The sequence below is a fragment of the Peromyscus maniculatus genome, chromosome 2, assembly GCF_049852395.1.
Source record: "Peromyscus maniculatus bairdii isolate BWxNUB_F1_BW_parent chromosome 2, HU_Pman_BW_mat_3.1, whole genome shotgun sequence".
Taxonomy (NCBI): Eukaryota; Metazoa; Chordata; class Mammalia; order Rodentia; family Cricetidae; genus Peromyscus; species Peromyscus maniculatus.
In genome coordinates, this window is record NC_134853.1 from 83,173,857 (window position 1) to 83,188,532 (window position 14,676).

At 37.9% G+C, this 14,676-nt stretch overlaps 1 protein-coding gene across 1 annotated transcript in view; it reads right to left on the minus strand.

Annotated features, from left to right (window-relative positions):
• Shoc1 (shortage in chiasmata 1) overlaps window positions 1–14,676 on the minus strand; it is an 86,434-nt gene that overhangs the window by 27,335 nt on the left and 44,423 nt on the right. The window contains exons 15-19 of the mRNA XM_042271211.2: window positions 13,199–13,324; window positions 12,611–12,787; window positions 10,411–10,515; window positions 5,780–5,958; window positions 4,349–4,421 (exon numbers count right to left, since the gene is read on the minus strand). Of these exons, the coding sequence (XP_042127145.1) occupies window positions 4,349–4,421; window positions 5,780–5,958; window positions 10,411–10,515; window positions 12,611–12,787; window positions 13,199–13,324 (660 nt within the window). The remainder of the gene's footprint in view (window positions 1–4,348; window positions 4,422–5,779; window positions 5,959–10,410; window positions 10,516–12,610; window positions 12,788–13,198; window positions 13,325–14,676) is intronic.

Genomic DNA, 14,676 nt, shown 5'->3' on the forward strand with positions numbered 1-14,676 from the left:
ATCATTCATGATTTTTAACTTTAATTTAAATTTCTTACTAGCATTTAAATAAAATATAAATTTCAAACACTGTATCCTGCTGTGGGATGTCTTTCTGTATACTGTGAATATATGTTGCTCTGATTGGTTGATAAATAAAGCTGCATTGGCCTATTGCAAGGCAGCTTAGAGGCAGGCAGAAATCCAAGCAGACAGACAGGAAGACAAAGGAAAGGCAGAGAGATGTCAGCTTGCTGCCCAAGGAACAACATGCCAACAGACTGGTAAGCCATGGAACACGTGGCAAAACACAGATTAATAGAAATGGGTTCATTTAAGTTATAAGAGCTAGCAAGCGAGAAGCTTGCCATGTGCCATGCAATTGGTAATTAATATAAACCTCCAAATAATTATTTTATAAGTGGCTGTGGGACTGTGGGCCAGGTGGGACTAGAGAAAAACTTCTGACTACATTTGGTGCTCACCATTGGGCATTGATCCACATAGACCTAAGAAAGTTTAAAGATTCTGAATGCACAGAAACAGAGCCACACTAGGCTTCCTAGTCTCACAGTCTCATGCCAGTAGCAGCACAGAAACTTGTCTCCCAATAGCTGTCTGTGAGAGAGAACTGGCCACCAGCTGCCATGAACTAAACAACATGGAAGATTCCCGCCACAGTACACAGTGGCATCTCCAAGCGGCACAGTGCACTGTGTGGCAAATTTAGCTTTTGCTAGTACAGATTTAAAAAAGGGGGGGGGGCAGTTTTCTGGGTTACACTCTCCTTGACAGAGGCATAGACCCACTGCCTCCCAGAGTTGGTGGAGAGCATGGCTCCCAGAGCTGGTCTGGTGGTGAATTACCTCTGCCATGTTGGGAAGCTGAGGTGGGCAGAGCCAGTAACCAGGCCTGCAGTTTCCGTCCTAGCCTCTGCAGTTTAAAGCAATGGTCAGAAAATGACTACAGAAACACAGTAAGAACAGACTCAGATGGAATAAAACTCTGAACAGTTTATAGTGTGTGTAAAAATGTATGTAGGCTTGGAAGAGAGAGGAAAGGGAGTATATGTAGTTATATAAAGAAATAGATTTTTTTTAAAAATAAAGTCCTTAAAGAGACAGTAAAAGTAATACAAAAAATAAGCCACATAAAGATGGAAGTTACACAGAGTCTGCAATATATTGTCTCTGGGATTTTTAACTGCAGAAAGACATTTGATTATAAAGGTTGATAAGTTAAACCAATGTATATATTTTAAAGGTATCTTGACTTCAAAATTTATTGTCTAAAAGTATATTGCTTTGGAAGAGAGGTTCTGCTTTTGTTTCCATAGAAGATGAGAACCTGTGGATTGCTTCCAGGCTAACATGGTTTGATCAGCCAAGACTCCCTGAAAGGTCTCCAATGACATTGTGCCCAGATGATCCAATATCCAAAATCAACTTCAAGGCAACTGGCTCAGAGAATATATCCTCACAGACTACTCTAGTCATGACTTGACCATAATTCTTAATTTTCTCAGGCCCCGTAAGATTGTCAGTACCCCCAACCAGCAGGAAGTAGTATGAGAAGCTATGCCCAAATTCCCAAAATATTGTTTATAAATGTTTATTTTTATTTAAAGGGGGTTGATTATAAATACAATCTCTTTGTAAAAAAAAGGTGGATATAGATATGATAGGATAAAAGGGTAGATTATTGAATCTACTTTTAAAGTTTGTTTAAAATATTTAACATTGCTATGGATTTTAGTTTATTGATGCAAATTTAAAGTTAATTTTTGTTATACTGTATGTATATTTCTACTCTTGTTTAAGGTATGTTTATGCAGCTCATTTGAAATTATAATGTATAATTAAGAAATATAGATTAATAGTCATCCATGATAATCAAACTTATATTCATGTTAGTTAAGTTTTCTAGGTATACATAGATATATTTCAATTCAGTAGGTAATCTTCAAACACTTTAAAGACCTACAGAATATGGTATTTAAAATGTTTTAAGAGCTCAGACTTCTCTGGATAGTGAGACACATCTGCTCCTGGCAGCACCCATTTACTTCAAAGAGAAAAATGGGCATCGAAGACACTCTATATGGAGTTTATCTTCTTGGCACAAAATGGCCATTTGGGCAAGAAACTGATCTTGCCTGGACTGCTTGACAGGATATTATATAAACTGTACATGCAGGACCCATAGGAAGGTGACCACTGAACTTTGCAAAATGAGATGGTCCTTCAGGTTCCTGCTTCACAGAAGAAACTGCCAGACATTCTATAGGACACAGAGAGAAGCAACTGAGAGACTCTAGGCCTATAGGCTGAAGAAGGATGACACAACATTACAGAGAAACTTTAGATGACTGTCCCATTAGGCAGCTGTCTCTGTCATTTCCAGAATTTTGGAAGCTGCTTACAATGTATTTCCTGTTTATTTAGGTAACATTATACCCTTCTGGGGTCTTTGATATAGTTGAAGACTAGATAGTTATAATTTTTCTTGGTTATGATAAAAGATAAATTAGATATGAAACTTTAGACTCATAGGCTAGAATATTTTCTTTAATTTTGCCAAATACGAATGGACTAGCTATTGTAATTATAATTCCTGCTTCATAACTGTTCTATTATATGTAATTTTACTATGTTAAAGTTAAAACCGTCCTTTTTGATTAGACAAAAAAGGGGAAGTGCTGTGGGATATCTTTCGATATGCTGTGAATATGTGTTGTTCTGATTGGTTGATAAAGCTGCACTGGCATATGGCAAGGCAGCTTAGAGGCAGGCAGAAATCCATGCAGATAGACAGGAAGAGAAAGGAGAGACAGACAGATGCCAGCTTGCTGCCCAAGGAACAAAATGCCAGCAGAGCGGTAAGCCACGGAACATGTGGCAAAACACAGATTAATAGAAATGGGTTAATTTAAGTTATAAGAGCTAGCTAGCAACAAGCCTGTCATATGCCATGCAATTGGTAATAAATTTAAGCCTCTGAGTAATTATTTTAAAAGTGGCTGTGGGACTGTGGGCCAGGTGGGACTGGAGAAAAACTTCTGACTATAGTATTCTTACATTCATTTAGCTTATTTTGGGTTGACATAACTAATTAAAGAACAGTTAGACTAAGTCTAAATTAATTCTATAATCTATTAGTGTACTTCCATAAATTGTAAAGTTCAAAAGTTATTATATAATAATGACATAGTCATGGTTAACCATTATGTGTAACATTACTTGATAACACATAGTTTAGCAGCAATAAAGACAAATATTATCTCTCTATATAGATCATAAGGTGACTCACATCATCGAAAGTCTAAGTGAGTGTTTTATATTAGCTCTGATCCTGGAAACAAATTAATGACATGGTGAGCGCCTTACTAGATCTTTAAACATGTAGAAAATGAAACCAGATTTTTTTCCCCTATCACTAGATATAAAAAAAGACCCAGCTAGCTCCTGGCTGAGGAGAGTTGTCAGTTTGCAAGATTCAAACCTCCCAGTTGTACAGTCAAGATTTTTGTGTCAGCAGACAATGCTGAAATGAAGACAGCAAGTATCAAAGACAAAAGGGGACTCAGCCTGAAGCCCAGACAAGAGCTGCAACTGTCAATCATTTCCTCACCTCCACATCACATGCTAAATTTGTGTAGCACTTTCCTGATTATTTATTTAGTGTGTGTGATTGTGTGTGTAGTTCAGAAACCAACTTGCAGGCGTTGGTTCTCTCCTTCCACCATGTAGATAGGAGTTCACATTCATACACACAAATAAAAATCTGAAAGGAAAATAATCAGCTTCCATATGAGAGGGCTAGAGAGGAAGCAATGGCTTATGGGAGAAAGCTATGTTTCAGTTATAGTGTGATAGAAACTGCATGTAAGCAATGGGTTCCTAAGCTCAAAGTAGAAAGGGCTGATGGGGGGCCTCAGTGAACAGAGCTGAAATATTCAGTGACATGAGAAAACTGGTCAGATACTATCTCCTCAATTACTACCTATAAGATCTAGTATGCTACATAATCTTTATGAATGTTTTCTTTGTTTATAAAACTGAGTTGTTAAGCAGCCAGTATCAATGTAGCAACTAGGAAGTAATCTACAAAACATGTCAATTCTTAATAAAAATACGTGTAAGTATTATAGATATATTACAGACTTAGAATCTACATTGGTTTAAAAATTGTTAGTTAAATACTGGTGAAAGTTTGAGCAACTGGAGAATCAAACCATTGGTAAAACCCCACTGAGTCCTAGATTATGAGAATACAAATTTATGGTATTTTACTGTCAATAACAGTTAGATGAATGCATTTGTATAACTTAAAGCATTTACTAAATGAAACATAAGTTAAATGCCCCTACCTTCTATTTTCTTAAGGGTTTTAATAAGCAAATGCTTTTCTCCATCTGAGTCCATTCTTATTATAATCAGTACCTAGACAAAAGTAAGAATTCCACATGTAGTGCTGAATGATTATTCTTTTCTTATGTATGTATGTATGTATGCATGTATTTTTTTGTGGTACTGGAGGTCAAACCTAGGGTCCCAGCATGCTAGCTAGTGCTCTACCCTGAGGTGTATCCCCAGCTGGATTACTCTTCCTCACAGTTTTGTTACAGACAGTGAGAGTAGAGTTCCCACGTGTGGCAGCCTGTGAACCCAGCACTAAGGAGGCCTAGGCAGGAGGACCTGGAGGTCAAGGCCAGCCTCTGCTGCACAGAGAACCCAGCCTTACAAACAAAAAGGGAACACACAGGTTACAAGGTAAATACTCCTGTTCTAGATTCTGGTAACATCAGACATGACTGGGAAGTGTTCTGAGGCAGTGCCTTAGTGTTCCGATCTGTAGTGCCCATGCACAAGCTGTCTCAGCCTGTTTTGTACTGTTCATTTCAACCCCACAAGTGTGAAATCATTGGAGAGAAGGAGTGGCTGCTGCATTCTTCTTCTTAGCATGCAGTTTCTCTTTTGGAGGGGAGCAGTGGATCCGGTTCAATAGGAAATTTCTCATTGATTGATTTAACGACCTGTGGAAGTCATTCAAGAAACTATAAAGTCTAGGATAAAGGAGTGACAAAGTGGAAAAGGGAAAAAATCCATATGAACTTGTATTCAGATTTAGTGTGACCACTTGTAATGCTTTTCTGCGAGATTAGGTTTAAAGAGGTATTTTGCCTTAAAACTTCATTAATTCAGCTCTCATATAATTGATGTAGGGTATGTGAGAAGATAAAAAAGTACATAAGGTTTTTTTTTTTTTTTTTTTTTTTTTGGTTTTTGGTTTTTGGAGACAGGGTTTCTCTGCGTAGCTTTGCGCCTTTCCTGGAGCTCACTTGGTAGCCCAGGCTGGCCTCGAACTCACAGAGATCCGCCTGGCTCTGCCTCCTGAGTGCTGGGATTAAAGGCGTGCGCCACCACCGCCCGGCTGATATTTTTTATAATATCATGACAGATAAGATTCTAGATTATTACCCCCAAATAAATTATTATAGTTATATTATGATGTAAATTTCCATGATCTTGTACAAATACCAGGTGGGGAGAACCAATCCCGTGGAGAACCAATCCATGACAATACTTTATAACAGAAATTAAAACATTTTAAATTGGAAGGCAATGCATAATGACACAAATCCCCCTTTCTCTGCATCTGAGACTACTATTATCTTAAGGAGGAAACTGTCAAGAGCCAAACAGCCTATTTTATAACTTCAAAGTTAAATGCATAAAATCATAAATAAGGGGCCCTTATTTATACTAATTACTTTATCTGCTTTAGCTCAATACCCAACCTTAATTTGTTGTTGACTTTGCAACCAGCTTAGTATCTGACATTGCAATTCTTGGATCTTATAGTTGGTTTTAGGCCTTTTTTCCGTAATAAACTGTAAAATTTTCAGCTGTCTCCAAATGTTATCCAAGCAGGAATCTAACACACTTTTGTAGATATCTTTTGCATTCGACAAATATCCTGTTAAAGAAAATTAGGGAAAAATATTAAGCCCTTTAATGTTTTTTACTATAACTCCATGGTAAAAAATCACTAAAAGAAAATAAATCTCGTTTTTTTTTTTTTTGTTGTTGTTGTTTTTTGAGACAGGGTCTCTCTATGTAGCCTGGGCTGTCCTGGAATTCACCTCGTAGACCAGACCATTCTGGAACTCACTATGTAGATCAGGCTGGCCTGGAATTCACAGAGATCTTCCTGCCTTTGCCTCTGTCTACTGAGTGCTGGGATTAAAGGTGTGCACTATCATGTCTGGCTAGGAAATAAATCTTAAGTGAGAGTTAATAGATCTGGAGAGATGGATCAGTAGTAAAGAGTCCTGGCTGTTTTTTCCAGAGGATAGAGGATCAGTTCTCAGCACCTACATGATAGATAACAATTGTCTGTAACTTTAGTTCCTGAGGATCTGATGCCTCTTCTGGTCTCCACAGGCAATGCAAAACACCCAAACACAGTAAATAAAAATAAAATAAACAAAATGAAAACAAAAACAGTGACAATTAACATTTCATTTAGTCCTATTCTGATTTTAATAAAATATGTTGCTGTTTTAATTTAAATTTATACCCAATACATAAATACTATTAAAAAGTATATATACTTATGGAATACTATGTAATATTTTGATACATGCACATGCTGGGTAATACTGTTTTATTTTTCTTTTATTCTTTTCTTTTTTTCTTTCTTTTTTTTTGAGTCATAGTCTCACTGTATATCCTTGGCTGGTCTGGAATTTGTTATGTAGATCAGGCTGGCCTCACATCACAGAGATCCATCTGCCTTTGCCTCCCAAGTAGTTCTGGAATTAACCAGTACAATGCTGAAATCAGATAAACGTATCTTCCTTCTCAAACATATAATGTCTTTAAAATTGGGTGAAGTTAAAAAATCAATGTCTCTTTTTAAGCTATATAACTAACATTAATTTACTTGTACATATCTCCATATGTTTAATATATCTTATTTTCTCCTGATTCCTGCTTATTGAGTATTAATTCACTCTTTCTACAAACTTCAGAATCTACACTTATATGGAAATCCTTTTGAAATATTTATTCATTGGAATTTTCTTTGTATTTAGTTTATGCAACTTTGTACTTGAATTTTGTTTTTTTTAATGCACATGACAACCTCATTAGATTATAAAAACTCAGGGTAAAGTAAATGGTATTTATTCATAATTAATTTGTACATCTGTCAAAACATTGGAGTCTAAATCATGCACATAGGACAGAGTCTTACTATGTTCTGCAGGATGGTCTCAAATTCCAGGGCTCAAGGGAGCATTTTAGCCTCCCCGAAAGCTGGCATTACAAGTATATCCAACCATACCTGTCTACAAAGGGCAACATAAACATGAAAGAACCTAAATCTTGTCCTTGAATGTTCATACTTAGTAAATCTAGATTTTTATCCCAAGAATTTCTTTTTGACAAGCTCACAACCACATGGTGGCTCATGACCATCTCTAGTGGAATCTGATGCCTTCTTTTGGCATAAAGTTGTATATGCAGATAGAGCACTCATATACATAAAATTTAAAGAAAAAGATATTTGGGTAATTAATGAAATGATAACTTAAAATATTTACTTCTTATTCCATATGTTTTACATGAACATGCATGTTACTTCTTATATTAGTACTGCGAGGCTGACAGGTAACTTTTAGGTTGACTTATTTTTTTTTTGTTTTTGTTTAATGATTACTTTTTGTTTATTTATTTTTATGTGCATTGGTGTTTGCCTACATGTAGCATGAATCTTAAAATGTCTTATTAATAAAAACAAACCTGGACCAGGTATTGGGGTGAATGCTGGAAGATCAGAGAAGCAGAACAAGCCACAGCTACCTCACCTCGCCAATTCCTCAGTTGATCCTGTTTTCTCAGACTGGATGCCTCTCAGCTGAACTGTGCTGCTCAAAAGCCTAAAAGCTTAACCAGCTTAAAGCTTCTAGTTTCTGGTCTCCATGCCTTATATACCTTTCTGCTTTCTGTCATCATTCCCTTGGATTAAAGGCTCACTTTCTGGGATTAAATGCGTGAGTCACCATGCTTGGCTGTATCCTTGAACACACAGAGATCCAGGTAGATCTCTGCCTCTGGAATGCTAGAATTAAAGGCATGTGCTGCCACTGCCTATCCTCTATGTTTAATATTGTGGCTGTTCTGTTCTCTGACACCAGATAAGTTTATTAGCGTGCACAATATTTCAAGGAACACAATACCACCACACCTACGTGTACGTCTATGTGAGGGTGTTGGATCCCCTGGAACTGTAGCATGAATCTTAAAAGGTCTTATTAATGAAAATAAACCTGAGGCCAGGTATTAGGGTGAACGCTGAAAGATCAGAGAGACAAAACAGGCCACAGCTAACCCCACCTCACCAATTCCATAGCTAATCCTGTTTCCTCAGACTGGAAGCCTCTGAGTCCTCATCCAAATGGGTCTTAGCTGAACTGCTGCTCAAAAGCCTTAAAGCTTAACCAAGCTCTAGTTCCTGGTCCTCACGCCTTAAATACCTTTCTGCTTCCTGTCATCACTTCCTGGGATTAAAGGCGTGTGTCACTATGCCTGGCTGTTTCCAGTGTGGCTTTGAACTCACAGAGATCCAGACAGATCTCTGCCTTTGGAATGCTAGGATTAAAGGCATGAGTGCTACTTTCTGGCTTCTATGTCTGTCTAGTGGCTGTTCTGTTCTCTGACCCCAGATAAGTTTATTAGGGTGCACAATATTTTGGGGAACACAGTATCACCACATTTCCCCTTTTTTGTCTAAAATTTAAAAAAGCTTATAACTAATACAAGAAAAACTATATCCAATAAGTATATACAATATACACAGTCACGATTACATTAATGATGTCTAGTCCATTAACATTTGACAGATTCAGATGAAAAACTCCATTATATATATTAACAATGTCCACTCCAGTAACATTTGATAAACTCAAACAAAAATTTTCATTACTTGTCCTATTTAAAACAGGTAGTTTCTTTTTAAAAGTAGATTCAATAATTGACCTTTTTATCTTATCACTGGAACTGGAGTTATAGACAGTTGTGAGCTGTCATGTGGGTGCTGGGAATTGAACCATGGTCCTCTGGAAGAACAGCCAGTGCTCTTAACCTTTGAGCCAACTCTCCAACCCCAAGATACTGACTTATGTTTTACCTCCTTTTTCATTTTTTTCAAATATGATTCTCATTACTGATTCATTGCTGTTGTTTTGTTTGTTGAGATAGGGTTTCTCTGTGTAGCCTTGGCTGTCCTGGGACTCACTCTGTAGACCAGGCTGGCCTTGAATTTACAGAGATCCACCTGTCTCTGCCTCCCAAGTGCTGGGATTAAAGGTGTGTAATACCAACTGCCCGGCTCATTACTGATTCTTAATGCTGCTGTCTGGTCTTAACATTTTAAAAAAGATTGATTGTAGGCCAGGCATGGTGGCATACATCTTTAATCCCAGCACTTAGGAGGTGAGGCAGGTGGATCTCTGAGTTTGAGCCTAGCCTGGTCAACAGAGTGAGTTTCAGGACAATCAGGGCTACACAGAGAAACTCTGCTTCCTCCAAATTTATTTTTAGTTGTCTGTCTGGGTATGTTTGGGGGTAAATGCACCTGAGTGCCGGTACTGTGGAGGTCAGAGGCAAGAATCCCACTGGAGCAGCTCAACATGGGGCTGGAAACTGAACGGGGGCCCACTGCAAGAACATATGTACTCTTAAATACTGAGCCATCTCTCCAGGCCCAGAACTACCTTAAAAAACAAATCTAATCCAGTAGCATCTCTTTTCAATCTCTTTTAGCCCCGTATAGTAAGGGCTAAATTATTTTGTATAGCAATAGCTAGTTCTTACTTTCTAAGGCAAAGTTGCAAACACGTACTAGGGACCTAAAATGTATATGACAAAATGTCAAGTCTCACATTAAAAACCAACACATAATTATGATTATACATTCAGATCTGTATAAAGCCATCAGAACTCTGTAATTCAGACTTAGACTACCAGCATAAACAATATATGTGTGTGTGTGTGTGTGTGTGTGTGTGTGTGTGTGTGTGTGTGTGTGTGTGTATAAAGTTCCAGTCTGGGCTGAGAGTCTTGCTTAGTGATAGACTGCTTATTTAGTATTACAGTATTAAGGGGCCCTGAGTTTGATTCTTAGTACTGAAATGTGTATAATACACACACACACACACACACACACACACACACACACACACACACACACACACATACACACACATATATCCTATTAATAATTATGACAAAATGTATGTTGATCAGTGTAATAGGCAAGAGGCTACATAATTTTTCAAGAAGTATATCTTTTTCAGAAAAGTAAAGTTATTTCAGATGGGCTATTCAACAAGAAGAAAGCAAAAATAAAAAATTTCCTACCAACCTAATGCTGTCTCCAAGTTGCATGTTAAAAGGACGTCTCTAATTGTTACCAGGAGATGTAAGAGAGCAGCATGCCTGAATGTTATTTCTCTGTCATCATTTTTACCTATACAAGCAAAAACATAGTTAACACATTAGAGTTTTAGAATATGTACCAAATCTGCTTGATAATAACAGCTAGTATCTATTAGTGAGTGCTTACTATTGTTAGGCTGTGTTAGATAAGCAGGTTAGTTCATTGACTCTCTAATAATCCTGTCAGGATTACTGTGATCCTCATTACGGAGGAGGACACAGCTTTAGTGAGGATAAGTGATGCTCAAGATAGCACTAAGCCCTGACAGTTGACTGCCCCGCTCATCCCCTACTGGCAAAGAATATTCAACTATGTTAACTTTTTTTGAAAGAAAAAAAATAGTTCTAACCAAGAAGAAAATTAAATTAGTAACTTGCCATTTGGGTAAGACAGAAGCAGAGATTTGTAAAAGAAGAAATACTTTGAAATGGAAATAGATATCTCAAAGTGTTAGCTCAGAGATATGACTCACATAAGAGAAGTATTCAGAGGGATGAGCCAATTGCCTACTTAATGTATTCTATGCATTTCTAGAACTTTCTGAAGATGAATGGTTAGATTCTTCTACAATGTAAAAGGGTGAATGGGGAGAGGAGGGCATACATATACCACCCACGTGAGTGGAGGTTAGAAGACAACTTGCACGAGTCTGTTTCTCCTTCCACCATGTGGGTTCTGGGAATCAAACTCAGGTCACCAGGGTTGGCAGCAAGGACCTTTATCTGCTAAGCCATCTTGCTGGCCCAATTTTGCTTTATTTTTGTTGTTTCAGGGTCTCACTTTGTAGCCCTGGATGGCCTCAAATTCACAAAGATCCACCTGCTTCCTGAGTTGTGTGATTAAAGTCATGAACCATCATATCCAGCAAATACTTATTTATTTTTTATTTAAGAGTATGTGTGTGTACGAGTTTATGTGCACCATGTGCATGCAGGAGCAGGCAGAGGCCACAAGAAGGTTACAGATCACCTAGAACCAGATACAGGTGGTAGGAACCACCATGTGGTAACTGAACCTAGGTCCTTTGTAGGAGAAGCACATACTCTTAAAACAACTGAACCATCTCTCCAGCCCACCTATATTATTTTTAGAAGAAGTGCTAATTTGTTAACATATGTATAATTTAATGAATTTAGAAATTGATTTTACTAACAAACAACTAGGTCCAGATAACATGTAGTAAGCACAGTGCATTATCTCTTTTACAAGACAGAGCACATAGAATACCACACCAGACTTAAAAATGAATGGTCACAGACAGACTGGTGAAGAAGGCTAGATTTCAAAATGTCACTCAACAAAAGGTAAGTTTCCTATTTTTCCTGTTAGTATGTCCCGGCCTGTACCATAGGCAACTACAAACCCCGATGTGCATGCCCCAGCAGGGACAGAAATAACTCTTAAGAGAAGTTCTCCATCCATGGCATGAGTAGTGGGAACAGGCGCTCATATGGATAAGGAAGAGTAGAAGTCTACTGTATTATTCTAAAATCATTGTTTGTGCTCTCCTTCCCCAGAGCCACAGTGTTAGAGGCCAGCCATGACAACAGTAATTATTGGATATGCTTATGTCAGGTGCCTAAAACCCCTTCTGAATATGCAGAAACAGTTATCATGAGCTTCAGCAACCTCTGATAACTCTAGTATCTTTGATTTGGGTTTGTTTCAATAAATTATTCTCATTATTTATGAGTTGTATTTCCTGCCTCTTTACTGTCTGGCGATATGACTTTATACTATATCTCATCAGTTTTATGTTGTTGGGTGCTGGGTATGTTTATGTTTATATAAATCTTGTGTTTCATTATGGAATGCAGTTAAGTTCACTGGAAATGATTTTATCCTTTGGATCTTGTTTTTGCAATTTTGTTTGGGCATGGTCAGAGCAGGGCCAAGTACTAGTTCCAATGTGAATAGTTATGGGGTTAACTTCATTTTTGCAATGGAGATCTATTAAGCAATTCATATCATTTAAGAGATTCATTGAGAATCTTCTGGGCTTGGCCTAGATGTGGGTCCTACATGCTAAATTACAGTTAAGGTTTCTTCCAGGTCTGAGGTCTACATTGCTACAGTTGTCTTTAAATGTGCCTCCTTGAGTAGTCTGGATTTGACTTGTACTCACCTTGGTGAACAGTATCATTTATTATCTTTTCTTGTTCCTTTAAGAAGAATCTTGTTTGGTCAAATATGACAGTGGCAAATTTCCAATTAGCAGCAGGGTAAGTGCAGAGGCACACAAGTTTGTTTAAGACGGGAGTCGCTGCTGCTTCTAGGAGACAGTATGCTTGGCACTGGGTGTCTGAAAAATAACAGCATCCAAGTCAGGGTGTGTGGAAAGGCCAGTGTGCTGTTTCTGATACCGCCTGAGTCACCTGACAGCGGGTGAGAGGACAGATCGTTAGTAACACATTCCCGAACATGGAAGAGACTGAGGACTCTCGCAGTTCAGTCTTCTTCCACGGATGTAGGGACGAGGCTCCAGTTTTAATGAGAGAAGAAACAGCAGTTAGTGGGCTGGAGCATGACTATGGGAGAAAGACATGGATGTGCACAGGCGCCCCATGTCTGGAAGAAACTTGAACGTAGGAATGGAATTAAGTTTCTGAAACAAATAAAGACAATTACAGGAAAATAAGGTATGTTCTACAAATCTGGGAGAGGACTTCCAAATCAAGTGAAAGAGAATGCATCTTGAAAGCCTACTGCATACCTGATGCCTGAATCTCAATGACATCATCTGTTCTTTCTTGACTTTTCTCCTTTGGAGTTTTGTTATTAGAAACAACAGGACTTTCTTCTTGACGAGTCAGAGCACACTTTTCTTCATCTTGAAATTCTAGCAAAAACATTCAATTGTTCAATTTAACACAGTGTTCAATATCATAGTTGCTAAATTTCTTCATGGAAGTACATTGAGACTAAGTTAAACAAATTATCCAGATCAGTGGACCTAAGAAGTGCTGAGTAGCGAAGTGGATGACGGAAGTGGGAAAACTTTGGCATCTAGTCAGAATTCAGCCCCAGTCCTGACAGCAGCCTGGGTGTCCTCATATGTAAACATGGGCTCGGATCCTACCTTAAGTACAGGGGTCAAATGCCACCCAGTTCTGGACACATAAATGACGACAACACTCACCTCCATGCCTTTCCAGAGTTGTCTTTCTACTTAAAACCTTCTCCTGGGTTCCAAGGCTTCTAAGGTCTCCATCCTTTCTGGGGATACCAGTTTTTACTGCTTATCCTCAGTTCATCCATATGCTACATGAAGTTTTCCATGGCTGCCTGCCTTACTTCCAGCCCAAACAAACCAACCCTCTTTTAATACGCAATTCAGTACCTGAGACAGTGTTTAATAAATGCTAGGGTCTTTTTTTCTTTTTTAGGTATTATAGAAGATTCATGTATATGTGCATACAGCTATTTTAACTAAAATATTAATGTCATCCACCAATAATATGATTATAAGATACTTTTAAGACTGTATTACCAACCCGAGGTACTTTAATATGTGAGGTTAAAAGTATGATAATAGAATGGGACATGGTGACTATGCCTATAATCCCTGCACTTAGAAGGCTAAGGCAGGAGGATTACAATTTTGAGGCCAGACATGGCTACACAGAAAGATCCTGCCTTAAATAAAAATAAAGAATCCCAAGTATAATTTGGAGAATATCTAAATTAGATTATATCATCTTGAAGTAATACTGCCGGCTAATTTAAAGTAATCCGAATAGATACAGTCAAGTGATATTAATTATTGAAGTTTTTGAGAAAGCTAATAAGACAAGCTTCTTTGGGGGAAGTTCATTCCCTTACTGTACACTCAGTAATGAGCTTCAGCACATCTATAAATGACTGTCACACATTTTGGAAAATCGGACACAAGTGCATGACACCAAGAACCAAATCTTGTCTCCACAGAGAGAACATAGGACTGCAAGGCCAAATCATGCTCCAAACAACATAAACACTTTTTGTACCAGTTTCACTGAAGTAAAGTCTATCAAAATTATTCTAGAATGCACCAGGTGTAGGGGTGTACACCTTTAACTGAAGCACTCAGGAGGCAGAGGATCTCTGTGAGTTTGAGGCCAGCCTGGTCTACATAGTGAATTCTAGGAGAGCTACATAGTGAGACCATGTCTGAAATAAAAAAATTATTCTAGAATTCTATTTTTTATATAA